The sequence below is a fragment of the Megalops cyprinoides genome, chromosome 14 (assembly GCF_013368585.1).
Source record: "Megalops cyprinoides isolate fMegCyp1 chromosome 14, fMegCyp1.pri, whole genome shotgun sequence".
In the NCBI taxonomy this organism is placed as follows: domain Eukaryota; kingdom Metazoa; phylum Chordata; class Actinopteri; order Elopiformes; family Megalopidae; genus Megalops; species Megalops cyprinoides.
Window position 1 is genome coordinate 14,368,780 of NC_050596.1, and position 18,220 is coordinate 14,386,999.

The 18,220-nt window shown below is 41.1% G+C and overlaps 2 protein-coding genes across 2 annotated transcripts in view; both read left to right on the forward strand.

Moving 5' to 3' along the window:
- Nucleotides 1-10,787, forward strand: part of LOC118788801 (ephrin type-A receptor 6-like) — a 102,528-nt gene extending 91,741 nt beyond the window's left edge. The window contains exons 12-17 of the mRNA XM_036544900.1: nucleotides 3,534-3,595; nucleotides 4,251-4,460; nucleotides 7,391-7,540; nucleotides 9,580-9,773; nucleotides 10,047-10,196; nucleotides 10,509-10,787. Of these exons, the coding sequence (XP_036400793.1) occupies nucleotides 3,534-3,595; nucleotides 4,251-4,460; nucleotides 7,391-7,540; nucleotides 9,580-9,773; nucleotides 10,047-10,196; nucleotides 10,509-10,623 (881 nt within the window). The 3' untranslated portion in view covers nucleotides 10,624-10,787. The remainder of the gene's footprint in view (nucleotides 1-3,533; nucleotides 3,596-4,250; nucleotides 4,461-7,390; nucleotides 7,541-9,579; nucleotides 9,774-10,046; nucleotides 10,197-10,508) is intronic.
- Nucleotides 10,788-14,846: 4,059 nt separating this feature from the next.
- Nucleotides 14,847-15,560, forward strand: LOC118789268 (claudin-14-like). The gene has a single exon (XM_036545612.1). The coding sequence runs from the start codon at nucleotides 14,847-14,849 to the stop codon at nucleotides 15,558-15,560; it is 714 nt and encodes a 237-aa protein (XP_036401505.1).
- The last annotated feature ends 2,660 nt before the right edge of the window (nucleotides 15,561-18,220 follow it).

Sequence of the window (18,220 nt, forward strand, 5' to 3'; positions counted from 1 at the left end):
ATTACATTTACAGTGTGAGTACAATACATGCTGGTGCACTGTATGGACCTACAGTGCCATTCCTATTTTCTGTCTAAGGTGTTGTTTCTGCCCTCCAGGAGAATGACAGGTAGGCTAATCTCAGGGGAACAGACCACAGGTAGCATCGCTGCTCCATTTATCCTTTTCCTTCTGTGTTTCTGTCATCTCTGTATGGATTTCCTGTGTGTTGCTGCTTTAACCTTTCATAACAGAATTAAGCTAACTGTGCCAAATAAAGGTCCTGAGTCCTCAGCACAGTGATTTTGTTGTTTATAGCATTGTGCCTGTTCCTGTTTCAGTAACACACCCACTGCATATGGAGAGAATATGTGAGGGAACAACTCCTTGGGGAACAGACAAATGTTGGTGAATGTGTATAAACAAAACTGACACTGAGCTGAAGACCAGCCCCTGGGTGTTGTGGTTGTGATCCTACAACTACCTCCCCCTGTGTGGAGTGACTTGTTAAAGCCACCTCTCATAATCGATCAACCATTTGACAATTGTCAATCAGCATTAGCCAAAAGAACCAGTAATTACCTGCATGAGACTTTGTGATTACCCCAAGGTCACAAAAGCAGGAAAGACCAATAACAGCAGTAATGAATAATCAGGAAGGAGTTGTACTTTCATTATATGTGTAATTTGTGATTTTTGATGTGATTTTTCTACTGTTTGGGTGTTTTAAATGACAATACTTTTACTTTAGTACATTTTTTACTCCACTACCTTCCTTCAAACTGAGTCTGTTACATTTCCATGGTTGTTCTCAGGATATGCTACTTTTAATCACCCTCAAGTACATTTTCTCTGAAGTAACAGTATTTTTGCTTAGGATTTCCAGTGCTCTTTACACCACTGCTTGCAACAACCATGTATATTCCAGTGTAATTCTCAATAATTATTTTCTTCTTCACAGCAACATAAGTGAGAGAAAGACTTTTATACAAGAGAGCAATAAATCTTGCTTTTGACAGTGTAGATTTTAAAATAATTGTTCTCCTTCTAACATTGTTAGTCTTTTCAATCTATTAGCACTTCAGTGTTGCCTGTGGCTGCCGCGGTGGTGAATGGAATCATTACAAAGAGGTCATAATCTCTCCTTCTGCATGTGAGACACTTACAATTCCCGGCAGTGGGACCCACTTTCATTCTGTTTCAGCCTCATGCAAAGCAACCCTGTGCAGACAGAATGCCCCTTACAAATACAGCCTATTTGAAAACACTATCTGAAAACACTAAAGCTAATCAATTTTCCCCTTAACCACCTAAGACAGAAAAGATTGGTCAAGGGACCAATCATTTCTGTCCATTTCTGACCAAATGATTGGTCAAGGGACATCTAAAATGTGTGCTGTGGCCTCTGTGAGAGCTGTGATATCCTGAAATCACATCCACAGATGACTCCCAACATTAGATTTACATGAATTTTTATTGATCTTTTCAAAAGATTTTCTTTACAAAAACAGAGCTGTTTAGAAATAAATAAAGTGAGATGAATCAAATGCAGGTTTGCGGGCAGCAGATTGTGGAAAACCTTTTGACTATATGGTTATTATGTGATTCAAGTTTTCCATGAAACCAATAATGAAGGCAATACTCCTAAAATTGCTTCCCTTTATTTCAGTAGTGCACATAACCAATTGTCTGTAGTCTTTGCTGGCATTTTTGGATAAGGATACCACTGTTTTAACTGAACGTTTTGTCTTTTCATGAGGGGCAGGTGATTCACAGTTTCGATGTGTCTCCTGCTTGGCAAGCGTATTCTACTATCTTCTTGAAGTCTGAATCTATCACTCAGTGGATTCAGTGACATTTGATGCTGTGTCCTCACCTTTTCATGTCAAGTTTATTTAATGCTTAAAGTATTTAATTTTGCTTTTTTTATTTTATTTTGACTCTGAGTGAGTCACATCCTTGAATTGTGTTTAGTGAGTGATGGTGAATTTTGACTCTCATTCCATTTGGAGATGCATATCTCGCTCAGCTGGCTGTGTAACTTTGGGTTAAGGCTGGAAATTCCCCCCCCAGCTCTGTTAGCATGCAGATTCTATTCCCTCCATCACCCCATACTGCTCAACAGAGCTGGGGTCTTTCTGTCAGTAACAGACTAGCGCAAGCTGGCACGTTTACTGGGAACAGCTGCAGGTGATGCTGGGAAATGAGTCATAAGAGGGATCTGTCACATTGCTGGCATTGAAATATGCCGCCCACGTGTGTTCCCTCGGCCACGATGCACCCCAACACAGGCACCATTACTCTCAAGCCGTACCCCAGAATTGCCCAGGACACTGCCACCATCACATACCGTTGAGAGGCTGTCTCCAATCTGATGCCTCTCTGTCTCTCTCTTACACACACCCACCATCTGCTCACAAGATACTTAAGAGAGACTCTAATGAGGGGAGCTGTAGCTTACAGTGGCTTTACATTATATCCAGGCAGTGTTAATCGTCCAGAGTAATGCGTAAATGAGTAGAGAATATGTGCAATGTCTATCTAGCTAACGAGATGTAATTTAAACAATATTCAGCTGGTTCTAGTAGAGAAGTAATCAATGATGTGTTCTGTAATTTCTGCGACTTCATCATGTTTGCTCCCTTTGACATGCTCTCCAGCTTCTTGACAGAAACACAAAATGTTTTCCAAAATGCACCAAAATCCACTTCACATGCTACAACCTTTTCTCTTTGGGATATTATGCCTTACTTAAACTCCAAATTGATTGCAACTTACCTTGGGTCAGGAGAGAGTGTGATATTAGTCTGTGGAGCTATGTTGTTGGTTGCTAATGAACTCTGTCAGAATTGCAGAAATTTCTGCAATTTAGAATATTGTTTTGCACTAATATGATTTCTTGTCCAAATGCAGAAAGCTGAGAACATTGTAGAAACCCAGTCCTTGTACTAGAGATATTGTCTTTGCACATATACCTTGTGATCTGTTGCTTTAACATGTGTGGGACCATTTTACATACTGATTTCATATAATCTGTGAAGATAGACCCAATTTCCCATTAGCTCCAGAGTCAAAGGCCATTATGTATGTACCAGGTGTCCAACTCTCAATGGTTTGATGGAACTGGATTTATACTGAGGAAGTGGCACAAGGTCAGAAAGCTCTAATCTAACTGTGGGTTGCACCTGTATCAAGCTCAGGCCTATGGACAAAATGCTTCAGCCAGTAGCCTGTAAGCATTCACAGTGCATCTCACAACATAAAGATGGTGACATTTTGAGTCATTCACTATCCAAGGAGAAATGCAGCTCATTTGAAGTGATGTTTTCTTTCTCCAGATCATCTGAAGCTGCTTGGTTGGTCCTCCTGACCATTTGATTAACCTCATCTGTTCTTCTTCACTATTTAAATCTGCTCTGAACGAGGCGATCTAAGATGCAGTGCATTTCTCAATTTGTCAAACTCGCAGTATGTTGATTGCCATGTGTTTGGGACTGGAATCTGTGAAGTTATGTCTGCATTTTTCCTTACATCCCTCTCTGCTCTCTCTTTAGGCCAGCCAGTCATGATTGTGGTGGAATATATGGAGAAGGGATCGCTGGACTCCTTTCTGAGGGTGAGAATGTGTTCCTCCACAACACAAAGTTGAGGTAGAAAACAGTGGAAATAAGATATTTTCAGCACAGCTACCTTTCACTTACATTCTGCTTTTATAAGCGGCTGAGAATGTGTTTATTCATTTGCAAATGGATGAGATGTACTTATATATCATATTTCATACTTCCTGAATGTGCCCTAATTCCTCGATATGTCCCTCTGAGTTGATGTGTGATTATGCACTATGCATCTAAAATGTGTTAAAATGTGTTGGCTTTGTTGCCACATGGTAGGATCTCATTAACAACCTTACTGGAAATAGATGGAAATAGAGACACTGATTAGCGATTCCTCCCAGATTCATTTTTACACCTGTGGTGATATTTTAGAGTTAGAGGTATTAAAAAGTTTGCCAGCACTATTCCTCTGTAGGCAGCGCACTGTAACATTTGGATCATTTGCCCTCATCTCCATTAAAAGTGCTGAGTGCTATTATGAATGATGTGATGCACCTGATAATGGGACTAGAGACAGCAGACTGCTAGATTGATGATGCTCTGTCACACTGAGCATTGCTTTGACCCTTCATTTGCACAGCTGCCAGTGTGTAGGCTTCGGTTCTCAGTCAACCTCAGCCCCCACCCCACCTCAGCCGTCTCTTTCTCTCTCTCCAGAAGCACGATGCCCAGCTCACCATGATCCAGCTGGTGGGCATGTTGCGTGGTATCGCTGCAGGCATGAAGTACCTCTCTGACATGGGCTACGTCCACCGCGACCTGGCCGCCCGCAACATCCTGGTCAACAGCAACCTGGTGTGCAAGGTGTCCGACTTTGGCTTGTCCCGGGTGCTGGAGGATGACCCCGAAGCAGCCTACACTACCACAGTAAGGGAAAGGGGGGTCTAACTCCCTGGGTGCCACACTCTGTTTTTAATTGCTGTATTTGTACCAGTGTGTACATGTGTTTATATATTCAGTTCCACACTCACAGTTTTAACAAGGAGTTGTTGTTAATCTGAAAAACAACTCACGAAAACATGTGCTTGTAAAAGTCTGTGTGGACACTTAAACTCACGCACCCGTTCAGCTAAATAAACTGCTTAAATGATTGTAACTACAGGGGATTTAGCAGTACCCAGAAGTCGGTTCAGAATGCATTAGTGTGCCCTTGACATGCACAAAGCGTCCACTGTTCTTTCTCTCCTCTATGTGTTGCTGTACCACTTGGTTCGGTGCAGAATTGTTTTGCTGCAGGGTTTAGAACCGCTGTGCCACAGTCATTTTTGGAGAGTAAGATGGAGCTTTCTGAGCAGCTGACATGGCTCTGACCTCTACTCGGCTAGCCGCTGTTGGGGGATATGTAGTACTCTGGGACTGTAAGCCATTTTTCTGCATGACAGAAATCTCAGCCCACAGATGGAGAAGGCTGGATTGGTCACAGCAAGAATACGCGTGAAGGATTTGTGTGGTATTATTGTTTGCCCTTATGTGGAAGAGCAGAGTGAGTGAGACACACTGATCCAGATTTGACAGCTTCATGGCAAGTGTGACAGCAAAGGCAATGTATGAGCTTTGTCATTGAATTGAACCCAGGTGAAAACACAATGGTATGTTGCTAATATACTGTACAATTCTATATTCAAGACCACAGGTCATATAGATTATAGGTTTCAACTACATCTTGTAAAGTATGCAGCACATTGATTAAAAGAAGATTCTTTATGGGAGTGACTTAATTTTTCTCAGTGAATGTCTCAATGAGAGATGGGATATATATCCTGATTGAAAGCTGTAACAGGGGGTAATATTGATGTGACAGTGATAAAAGGTGACATGGGATTTAAGAATTGATTAACTCTTAAAACATCCAAGATGATTAAACTGTGCCCTGAGCTCTCAGTATTGAGGAATATATGTGATAGGATTACAGATAAGGCTAATTGGAATTTTAATAATATGCCACAAGGAATTAATTACATGATTACATACTTCAGTGAGTCTGGAACTTAGTTCTTCAGTTTAAATCTACATCCCCCTATTTGCTCAAAACTACACTGCCCTCTAGTGCAGCCATTTGAAAGTGTGCCCAGCCCAAGCGGTCAGCATTTTTCAATGCTTCAACTTATGAACGCAGTCACGCAGGGCCACGAATGGTGTAGTTACCATTATAGAAAACGTAATCACATAAATCCATTAATGCGCTCATATTCTTAGGATTTGGAATGAAATCCACTTTACTCAAATGTAATTATTCACAGTCACAGTAGGTGGATGAATTTTCATGGTGGTAGTATTATAGTTGAATAGGCTGAAAAAGCCAGCTTACAACTTACACTTATCAAACTTGGCCAATACCTTGAGCTAGAATGGGATTGCATTTTTGTGCTTTTTGTGTCAATGCCTAAAATATGTTTGACATATTTATGATTTTACATTGAAAAATTTCCCATTGCCTAACTTGGACAGTACTTTCAGAATCTGTACATTCTGACACATGCAGCTGACATCATTATTGGCCTGCTACAGCGGCCACAGATACAGACCGTCGCTTGAGCAAAGATTGGGACTACTAGCTACTACCATGCTAGGCTTTTTCAAGCCAACTTTAATTTAGTTTCATATTGTATCATGTTGTAGTTTCATCTTCCTCTGCTATGGTGGCATATTATGTGTAGCATGGTGGGCTTCAGCAGGCAATGAGCAGTGACCCCCTATCCAACAGTAGACAGAGTAGGGGCATCTTGAGTTTTACAGGCATGTTATACATTGAGATAGGAAAAGTCTGGTAAACTGATCCAATGCAGTGATCTATTTTTCATGTTATTTCACTGTTAAAATTTCCATGGCAGCAGGTGGAGCCACAGAAGTAATTGTTGCTCAGAGGGCAGGAGATAAAGAGAAAGGGAGAGATGGTAGTGCTAGGAATATGATGACCAGACAATTTGGGCACAGTATGCAATGGGGCATTGTGATGCTGTGTAGCCCCAGCAAACATACAGTATTGCAGCATGAGCAATATAAGTCCCCATTAAGACCAAGAACCAGGGGATGGCAAAGACAGTTCTTACTACCAAACATTTTGTCTAGCCATGAGCCACCCTCCTTCTCAGCACCCAGTTTGACTGTAGATACATTTTCAGTCTAGACTTAAAAATTGTGATTATGTTTGAGTCTCAGAAATAATATGGTAGGCTATTCCATAACAGAGAAGCCTTTTGTGAAAAAAGCTACCACTACCTTTCTTTCTTCCTATTCTTAGATGCACCAAAAAGCTACTCTCGTTTGAACAAAACAATCTAGGGGGGTTTAGGGGATTAAGAGATCCTTCATGTAAGCAGGTGCAATGTTTTTTAAAGCCATAAGTTAGGAGCGGTGGTTTGAGCTCAATTCAGTATTTTAGTGGTAACCAGTCACGTGGTGTTAGAACTGGAGTAATATGATCATTTTTTGAACAAGTTGCTGTGGCATTCAAGCATTTTGATAGTCTAATCAAGATGTAATAAATGCATGGACTGTTTTTTCTGACTTATTCATGGAAAAAAGGGCCTAATTTTGGCAGTTTGTCATATTTAAAAAATGCCAGTGTACATATAGTATATATAGTTATTTTTCACAGCTCCCTGATTTCAGTACCATATTTCCTTCCTTATACAATGTACATGTATATATTTACATGTGTCTATTTAATTGTATCAATTTAAAACCCACAGCTCTGAATAATGGCCGCTCACAGCAAGCTTGATGAAGTAGTAGGAAGCCTCTGTTTGCTATGAAGGGCATTGAGAGGGAGAAATGCCTGTGTTTGTTTTTTTCAGGGAGGAAAAATCCCCATTCGATGGACATCTCCAGAGGCTATTGCATACAGGAAGTTCTCATCAGCCAGCGATGTATGGAGCTACGGCATTGTCATGTGGGAAGTGATGTCATATGGGGAGCGGCCCTATTGGGAGATGTCCAATCAGGATGTGAGTGTTTATTTATTCAAGCAGCTGTTTCATTTTAATGGAAAGGCATTTTGTGCAGATATTTCTTTTGCCATTAGAATTTTTGTTATTTACCTGATTGTTTCTTAGTTGTGCTGGTTTCTGGTAAAGTGGCTTGAGTGTTTGCGTCAAACTTACAGTACGCACTACAATTTAATTGAAGCAAATATGTTATCATTGGAGTTTTTTCACAACTAAGAGGTGATGATTGAAAATTATTTCAAAGGTGTCCGTGACAACCAGTCATGCTTACGTGAAAAGAAATGCTGCTTCCTAACAAAACTTGTGGAAAATCAAGGGAATGAAACTGTGAGTGAATATGACAAGCATGGGGGACAGAGGATTTGAGTTGGGTTCAGCTGATCTTTATTCACCTGGAATTAAACAAACATATTAATTTGGAAAAACTTTAGGGTGAAATGGTAGATGCTTCCATAATATACCTAAGGTAATTTCCCTACATATACTTGTAAGATACAGTATACTGTAAAATCAAGAAAATGTATGATACTTAAAGACAACTGTAGTTATTGATCACAATGTAAACACTGTTTCATTTTACTGAGGACTGTGAAAGGAAGGTTTCCTCATCTCACCACTCTTAGGCACTCTGACATTTGTCATGCACCTGTGAGTTGCTTGGATGATGTCAGCAGACTAACTGCATTTGTCTCACCTAAGCGCTCCTGAGTGGATGGAGTGGTTGGTGGCAAAAAAAATACACAAATAAAAAGCATCATACAGAAAGAGTGAGAGAGTGTGCACTCACAGGAGAGCAGAAACTTTATGAAGGTGGAACATTCGCAGTTGCCCTGAGGCAGTAACCCTGCTGTGAGTGTGAGAACAGAGGCCTTACACAGCAGCCAAGCTGTTCCCCTGCCCACTGAGAGAGCAAGCTAGTTAGGCTACCCGCATCAAAGGCACACTGCTAGCAAAGGTAGAATTGGGTTAACACATTTGCCAGAGTCTAGAACTCAACTCTTGAAGGGAAGTCCTCCAGCAATATCAGAATTAAACTTTATTGGCTAAGCATGCTTCTATGCATATAAGGAATTTGACTCTGGTTCCAGTGTCTCTTGTAGTGCTTTCATACAAGCATAGTATTATGTGAAACTTAACAGTCAAATCTGACAAAAAATATTGCCCTCTCGTAAAGCCTTGAACCTGTACCTGTCCCATCTTATGTGCTGAATTATAAATGGGTGAGGAAGTTGTCCAGGTGAGAGTACTTGTATGCTGCCAAGCTTCCAGTATACGATAGCAGTGATTCTCAGTCCTTGTCCTAGGAACACACCATAGTAAGGGACCCTGCAACACCACATGCCATGATTAACAATGAAATCTGCTGAGTAGCAGGTAGTGACTGACCCCAGGTCAGTACAGGACCTCATATGACAACATGGTGCATTGTTACAAACCAGATTGGCAGGCTGGGGAGCAGGATGTCCTTATCATTGTCTTACCACTCTCCCTGCTGAGACATTTTCAAATGATAAAAAGCAAACTCAGGCTACCACATTTTAGCTTCCTGCTACCGAGCATTCCTGTAGAGAAGCTGGCTGACACTTCTCTCGTAAATGAGCCCAACAAGAACAAAAGGTTAAAAGAACGCAATCACTTATTTTTAAAATCCAAACAAAGAAACCAGCCTATGCAAACCACCAGCAGGGACAAAATGAGCCCTTTCTCCTGCTCTCAAGCCACACCTGTATTTAATCCACTTTCAATTCGTCAGGTGTGACTTGTTACCCAATCGGCTGGCTCCCCATACAAATTGCCAACATGTGCACACAATTAACAAATGATTGATACACAACTGACAATTAGGTTCAAGGGGGAGGTGAAGGCTCCCCTTCGCAATTCCCATATCCATGAACTGCTTCTCTCTGCATTCCATACAGGCCAGGCACAAAGGGCCCAGGTGTTGCATTGTTTGTGGGTCGATCTGCATTCAGTTGATTTTGAGTTTTGTTGGGATGAAATTGCTAAAAGCAGCCATTTGACCTGAATGGCTCCTGCAGGTGATCCTGTCTATAGAGGAGGGGTACCGCCTCCCGGCTCCGATGGGATGCCCTATGGCGCTGCACCAGCTCATGCTTCACTGCTGGCAGGAGGAGAGAAGTCACCGGCCGAGGTTCACGGACATCGTCAGCTTCCTGGAAAAGCTCATCTGCAATCCGAGCAGCCTGCTCCCCCTGGTGGAGGGTGTGGAGAGGTAGGGTCTGTCAGATTGTGCAGGCTTACATTGGGCCCACTCTGGATGGGGACATCACCCTCAGGGGTCAGGGGCTACATTTTATTAGGTTAATTAAAACCGGACTGTGAAGAATACAATAAAAACATGCATTAAGTGTTTGTGGCAGCGATAAGGAGCTGGCTGTACAGTAAATCATTCACTCAACGCATTACACAGATTTGAATAAACCTAAAGAAAAGTATTAATGTTAACTTTTTGTCCTCTTTTTGTACTGGTCTACTCCTCATGCAGCTTGCCGGAGTCCCCCGGAGATGTCTCCGATTACCCTCTTTTCATCTCCATTGGTGATTGGCTGGATTCTATTAAAATGAGCCAATACAAGAACAGCTTCTTGGCAGCAGGCTACACTACACTGGACTCGGTCTCCAGGATGAGCATCGAGTGAGTGGAAGTAATTTGTGCAGCATAATATTTATAGCAGCAGTATATTTTTTAAATAATTTTTAAATACTTAACATTCAATACACTCAATATTTTGTCTTGTAACTGCCTTCTTGGGATATCAATATGTATATCTGGAGTGCATTTTCTAAATTTGGAGCTTTTCAAAAACTAGAAATCTTTTTGTTTGTGTGTGTATCTCTGCATGCATGTGCATCTATGTATGTCTGTGCCTGTGTGTGCACATCTGTGCATGTCTGTTTGTGTGTGTGTATATACCTCTATATGTGGGCTTGTGCGTGTTTTTCTCAGAGATGTCCGGCGGACGGGGGTGACACTGATTGGACACCAGAGGCGCATAGTGAGCAGCATACAGATGTTGCGCCTGCAGCTACTCCACATCCAGGAGACAGGCTTTCATGTATGAGGCTGTGAGCACGCTGCCAGCCATCGCCTTTAGCTCAGCCGTCTGGCCCCAAGGAGACTGCCCGTTACAGCTGCAAGGCCCGACTTCTAGCAACCTCACACTGCTTTTCTTGGACTTGAACTCAACAATATGGACCACTTTTTAAAAAAAAAAAAACAGCCGTTTCAGTCTGACAAGGCAGTCTGGACTTTGACAGGCAGCCATTTACCAAAAGGAAGCTACTGACCTTGCTGCTGCCAGGCTATTTTTAAGGGCAGCAAATGTATTGGCATCTACATATGTTTGGTACATTTACAGACGTGATCTGCAGTTTTTCTCTGTTTTGTGATCATGTAGCTGCTATCAGGTGTGAAATCAATAGAATTTGCTTGTTACATTTATCATTTTAAAATTAAGTGATTAAAAAGGTACTTTATTGAACTTCTTCCCAAAATATGTTTTATGGTAATACTTGAAAAATTAAGGATCCAATCATGAGATTCATTTCCAAATGTGAACAACTTTTAAATGTGCAATGCGTATATCAATAATTATTTTAGTGTAATACTTACATATGTGAAGTCTTGTATGTGAAAGCCCTGGTTAATTTGCATATAATTTCCTTACTTGTATTTATTTCAACTTTCTTTAATTCAGTAATGTATGCAGTTGATAAAGAAGAGTGCTCATACTAATAAGTATAGACAAGTGCAAAGCTGTGCTCTCTGCTTACAGCTCAGTTTAAGACTAAATGCAGCCCTCAGCTTTGGGTCGAATGCATGCAGTTTTGAAAAGATCTGCAGTAGCATTCATTCACGTAACATTTGGTACTAAGATTTGGTACATTTGGAAATGTTGACAAAAGTGGACTTACAACCAGAAGGTATGAGTTGTTAAGTAAATCCAGAACAAAGCAATGCTGGGGTGGTTAGCTTGTAATTTAGAAGATCATGTCTTTTGACAGAAGATTTCTGTGAATGAATGGATATGAGATTGTAAAATTCTCCAGAATGAGGACATGGTTGATACATTGGCCAGTTGAGTAGTTCCCGAAGGACTGAGAACCCTGTGTATACCTCAGCTGAAATGTATGAAGAAAAGCACACCTACTCTTCAAAGGGAGGAAGAACAAGCCAGGGGGATGTGTCTGCTGAATGCTAATTGCTTCACACTCACAGCCACACACACCAAGCAGTACCCTGATTCATTCCTCCAGTCAAGAGACAAGCACATATTTCCTGAAACGTGAGAGCACTTGATGATCCAAAGCAGGTGTTCACAGCAAGAAGACCTGGCTTTCTCCCTAACGATGGCTAAAAGTTCTGGAAGACCTGGCTTTCTCCCCCAGGATGGCTGAAAACACTGGAAGTGGAGAAAGGAAATGTAGCATTTTACTGCTGAGCAATGGGAAGCATTTCTTTTGTACAAAGTACAAGTACTTATAATGTATTTTATTTTTCTATGGTTTCCAAAGAGGCATTGTTAGCTCATGCAGACTATATATGCCTGTCTGTGAGTATATTTGTTAGCCAATAAAAGTCATGTTTAGTGCTGTCAGTGCTTGTTCCCTGGTTTTATGTGCAACAACTGAGATCACATTTGGCAATATGGCTACACGTGTCTTGGCTGAGAGTGATGACAAACAATTTGGCCAATCAGGTATTTGTAAAATATATTAAATATTATACCATTGCAGTAAACTCTGGCTGAGTTTACAAGTGTGGGAAGCCTCCCTCATACATGGAACAATTCTTCTGCTACCATTGTGGAGAAATTGGACATTACCACATTGGACATTACAAAGAGGTGTGTGTGTGTGTGTGAGTGTGTGTGTGTGTGTGTGTGTGTGTGTGTGTGTTGGGGGGGGGGGGGGGGGTTGTTGGGATGACACTATTGGAGAATATTTCTAAGTACAGAGGTTAGAGTGCAATTATTTAAAATGTATCACTTTGCACACAGAATAGCGCCCTGTGAATAGTTGCTACATACTGCATTCAGAATTGCATTACAAGAAATTATTATATCATATATATATATATACGTGATCAATATACAGAGAAAGTAAATGGAGAAAGAAATGCAAAACTAAGACATGCAAAATTCAAAACTAAGTATCCAGCAAAGTTGTGTGGATGCCCCTGCTGTCTCTGAGGCTTGGATTACACAGAAAGCATTTCTTTTCCAAGACAAGGTGCCGGAAACAGTCAGCACATCCTGTTGTGATGAACTGAAACTGGTCCGATGCAGTACAAGCGACTGGAAACATAATGGTGTTGTAAGAATGAACATTGGCCTCATTGTAGTAGCTTCTGTGCAACACAGCTCTAAGGCATTGGTTATGGGGTCATTTTTTTTGGCTTTGATTGACACAGAACGCTGCAAAAAGAAGAGCCGCTCCAAGGCCTGACTATACAGCTGCTGTTATTTCATACAGATATGGACAGCGATCCTTCAGCGTAACTGGACTGTGCATGGTAACGTGGAAATTGGAGCTGCTAATTTCCCACAACTTCTCTGTAATAAAATTGCTGTCTGCCAACATATGCAGTGTGATAAGTTGTCAGAATACTCTCTGGTTTTATTACTGTAATTACTAACTGTTGTCCTGCATTGTATCCGTTTTATCATAATACATGAATCTATAAATTCACAGGACTTGGTTGAGCCCGCAGCGCCCATCCCAATAGCGGGACATCTTGAGCCGCCTCGGTGCTCTTAGGTCCCTTTGTAGAGGCTTGGCGTACAAAGCCCTATTCATATCCGCACGTCAGATCTCTCTGATGGCTGACGAAGCGCCTGAGAGGGGTGTGCGGACGCTTCCCACTGCCCAGTCATCACCCCTCTGACAACAACAGCCTCTGTTCGCGCAGCACCGGAGGCGCTATCCGCAGATTATTGTCCAATCAGAGAACGCTTTATACGTGTGAGCACCAGTGAGTCGGCAGAGCGCAACGGCTAAAGTTGCCTCGAGCTGCCTCCCTGCATCATTGGACAGCCAGGATGAGAGAGACTCTGCACAGGTAAGGCACTGTAGAGGGCTTAATTAAAGGCAGACATTTTAATTAAGGGCTTGCAGCATTTGTGTTGTTATGTGTTATTATGAATATTAAATGACTACTTCTTTGCAGGTGAGCTGGGCATTCTGAATCAAATGACAAAGGACAAATCCTCTTTGAGCTTTGAGGTACAAGATGCACACACACATCAGACTGTTGATTTATACTATGAAATCAATCTCTCCTACAGTTTTTATTAAACGATGAAATGTGTGAGTATGTAAGCATTACATCAGATGTAGGAGCACACAAACAATGCATAGATCTAACATCTGTCTGTACCACTGTAGTCTGTGTTTCTCTGTGGAATAAATCACCCAGCACAATGGGGAGCCTATGTTCACTTGCATGTTCTGTACACTGTGTGGGTGTAGGTAATGCTAATGCTAATTAGCAAGCTTCCGGGCACATTGATCACAAATCATGTGGCTACCCTACAGAAGTTACCATTGTGCAGCTGTTTGTGGAAACTGGCGTGCTTGGATTGTGGATAAGTTGTAGGTCAGTGACACAGACTGTTTTGTCACTGGACACAAGTAAGGGACTATAAACTATGTGACAAAGCCATATTGTGAATGGCAGCAATCCAATAATCAGTGAGAAGGCCTGATAATGACAGGGTTTCTTGAAATGTGATATGGTTGCCAAATTTGTTCCTATTTCAGTGTTTTCAGATGAAATATAGTTACATGCTATTACACATTACAATGTTTCTTTAATTTCATTAATGTCAATAATTCACATTCTGTATTTGTGAACTTTGAGATGATCTAGTGGTTGAAAACAATTTCACAGAACAGACAGCATTATCATGCCTGATGACTTCTTAACACTATGTATCTCATTAAGAGATACCCAAATTACAGAAGCAAAATATGCCCAGCCTTTTGGTGTAAAGTCATCAAAGTAAACCAGACTTAATTGGAATGTTCCGTCTTTAATTTTCACTTCTCTCCACAGGATTTCTGAAATACTCAGAGTGCATAAAGGTGGGAGTTAATGTAACAGCGTATTGGTGAAACAGCTCATCCAAAACGCAATCAGAAAATACCCAATAATCTACAAAAGTTCAAAATGATTTTCTCAACGGAGGGACAACTAAAAATCTGAGTCCAAGCAAATATAAAAGAGGACTGTGGTCATTTCTGGTGAGTGAAATCCTATAACTGATTAATTTATACGTCACAGATGGCCGCCATGGTCGTCCAGCTGCTGGGCTTTTTCCTGGGTTTGCTGGGATTGTTCGGGACCGTCGTTGCCACGGTGATGCCCCACTGGCGCCGCACCATCTCGGTGGGCTCCAGCGCGCTCACCGACACAGCCTACATGAAGGGGCTGTGGATCGAGTGCGTGTGGCACAGCACGGGCGTCTACCTGTGCGAGATCCACCGCTCGCTGCTGGACCTGCCCCGCGACCTGCAGGCCGCCCGCGCCCTCATGGTGCTCTCCTGCGTGTCTTCCACCCTGGCCGCCGCCCTCTCCTCCGTGGGCATGAAGTGCACCAGCTGCGCCCGCAGCTCCCCGACTAAGACCGCGCTGGCGGTAAGCGGCGGGGTGTGCTACATGACGGCCGGTCTCCTCTGCCTCATCACTGTGTCCTGGACCACCAACGACGTCATTCGAGACTACTATAGCCACCTGGTGCCCAGCGGCATTAGGTATGAGATTGGACAAGCCATCTATGTGGGGTTTATCTCTGCTGCCCTCAGCATCACTGGCGGAGCTGTGCTCTGCCTGTCCTGTGGAGGTTCCCAGAAACACTTCCCAGACCCTCTGAAGAGCCACATTGCCTTACAGCAACTCCCACCACAGTACCAGCCTCCTATTGTGCACACAGTCAATGACACCCCCTCTGTCTACTCTGCCTCCAATACTGGATACAAACTCAATGACTATGTGTGACCAAGGCTGGCTGTCGTCACAAATCTGTTCAATCAAATCATCAGATCTGTCCTCAGTACCCCTTTGGGTTACCATGTCCTTGCCATTAATACTCTTAATGCCTTTTTAGGAACCCATTCCCTTGCCATTCAAGCTCTCTTACACTTGTGACTTATGACAAAAATACAGTGGCCTTTTAATGTTCCCAGCACTTTGATAGTGATATTACCAGGATTACTAGTATCTTTTATGTTTCCTTTTTATATAGTTTGGACATTTCTTCGAGGTAGAGAGGTAGGAACAGATAAAGGAAGAGATAGATTGCTAACTGGCCAATCCTGGAATTCTGTCAAACAATCTTTGCTACCCAAACTGCAGGCATAAATCTATTTTTGATCTGTTTTCAGTATAGTGCATTAATACAACTCTTTATTCTTTAGCTGAGGCAAATAGCTATATTTGCTTTCAATCTTTTCCACACAAATTGAACAAATGTATAAATAGATACTGTATGGCCTAAAATCTTAAGGTAAATACCTTTCCATTTATCAAATAACTCAGAGAAATGGCATCTATCTGTACTTACGACTTGATGTTTCAACTTCAGATCAGAATCGGAAATGCTGCATGAGCGGGAGAACCTGAACCATAATTTGTATTTCAGAGGCAGCTGTTCCACTAATCACCAGATGGTGGCAACAGCAGCCAGCATGTTCTTTTGTTGTTTATCTGCAAGCCTAGGGAAACACATCAACACTACATGAAAACCTTGACAGCTTCACCTCTTCTTAAGAGCTGCGTCTCTTCATCAGCGCGTTTGTATAGTTTTTAGATTTTTATTTTCTTGTTAGAAAAAAGATGCAATGATGGGATAAGTCATGGAGTAAATAATACTTACATTCCGCATTAATTCCTGTTTGGTGTGTGTCTGTCTGCTTCACAACATTGGAAATCCTCATACAGAATATGAACATTTTTTTCTTTGCTTACATTTTTAGTGGGCAAGTGTTCCTTTTGCATTATCGGTCTCAGCTGTATCAGGCTGCAGAGTCTCCGCTTTGAAGCAGATCCATCAGACACCTTGGCTGAGAAAGATTGAGCTGATGGTTATATAGATGTGGATGGACAATTTCTATTTTCATGTAAGAATGTTACTCATAACCATATTTTGAACATTGTTGTTTGCTGAAAATTAGTAAATTATTTCATAACAATTCAATGTGTTAAAAATCTTAGCTTTTAAAGTTAACCTGATATCTCTACAATAAAGTAAATGAAGTTATACCACATTGCTGTTAAAGATGTTCTGTACATTCTGTCTGTGACATTGTCTGCAGAAGATGTCATAAATGTCAGACCCAGTGGCCTTGAGAGTGTTCATAAATAAATGTTAATAGCATGTTCATATATTTATAAATTACAGCAAAGTCCAGTTGTTGTTTGAAATTAATTTCAGGTTGTTCAGGACCTTTACAAAGAATATATTACACAAGCCTTACTGTCTTATAAAGCATTCATTAACAAATACAGTACTTTATTAAGGGTGACATGGGATGATGCAGTCATGCATGTTATATAAAAGTGAACCTATACACCTAACAAGGATGATGTCTCTGTGTCAGCCATAAACCATATTTGCTTATAACCGGTTTATAAAATGGTGTTATGTTTCCTGATGGTGTTATGTGTTCTTTATGAAGGCCTTAAGTTACTCTCAGAACATGTGGCCGAATCTAAAAATGTCCAATTATTAATTACTAATTACACATGTGTTGACATTTACTGCCATTAAATGGCTACATTTATTCATTGTTATATCAGTAAGTGTTCATTGTATTTCTAAGCACACTTACACATTACAAGCTGATTCTATCTGCCTTCTCCGTATAATTAAACAATGACATTGTAAGGTAAAGCTTGATGATTGTGGTGGCTGAAAGCACAGGTGAATAAAAAAGATTTTCACAGTGTCTTGATGTTTCATGTAATTCTACATAGCAAGGTAAACAAAACCACTAATTGTCAGTTTCAATAAGCCAATGTTAGAAGAGTTATAAAGATATATCAGGATCTCTCAAGGATATACATATACAGTATTATTGCAAACAAAGAACAGTGTTGTTTGTGTCAGTTCCCTCTTGATGCTATCTGTATTTACAAACATATTGTTATTCTTGGATTCATGGAGGGATTCTTTGGCATGTTGGTTTTCAGCAGATTCATAACAACATAGGCTCACTATTCTCTTCAGGCACGTATGACTATGTTCAATGCTTCCTGGATGCTTTGCCATGGCTATTTGTTCTGTTAAGAGCTGTAGGGATACACGAGAACAGTAACAACATTAGATATTAAATATAAATACAGTATCACAACATGCAATGAGCAATCATTGTCATAATACCACAGTTCCACAAGCATCTGTCTAACCCATTTATTTGTATTAGGGCCTTCTCAGTTAATATTGAATTATTGTTTTAGTCAATTAGTCCATTGAGTCTGTGCTCCCTTATGAATCAAAATGTCAAAATAAACAGACATGTTAATCCATCAAATTCTGGACACTATCCAAATGTGAAATGCTTTGAGGGGTTGTTTGGGTTGCTTATTTAGTCTACTGTGGTTTACTGTGGTTTTATACCCTTGACAGTTGACACATTTATACACGTCTTTCAAAATCA

What these genes read in the sequence shown, in the direction of transcription:
- LOC118789268 (XM_036545612.1), top strand. Translation starts at nt 14,847, where the DNA reads ATGGCCGCCATGGTCGTCCAGCTGCTGGGCTTTTTCCTGGGTTTGCTG.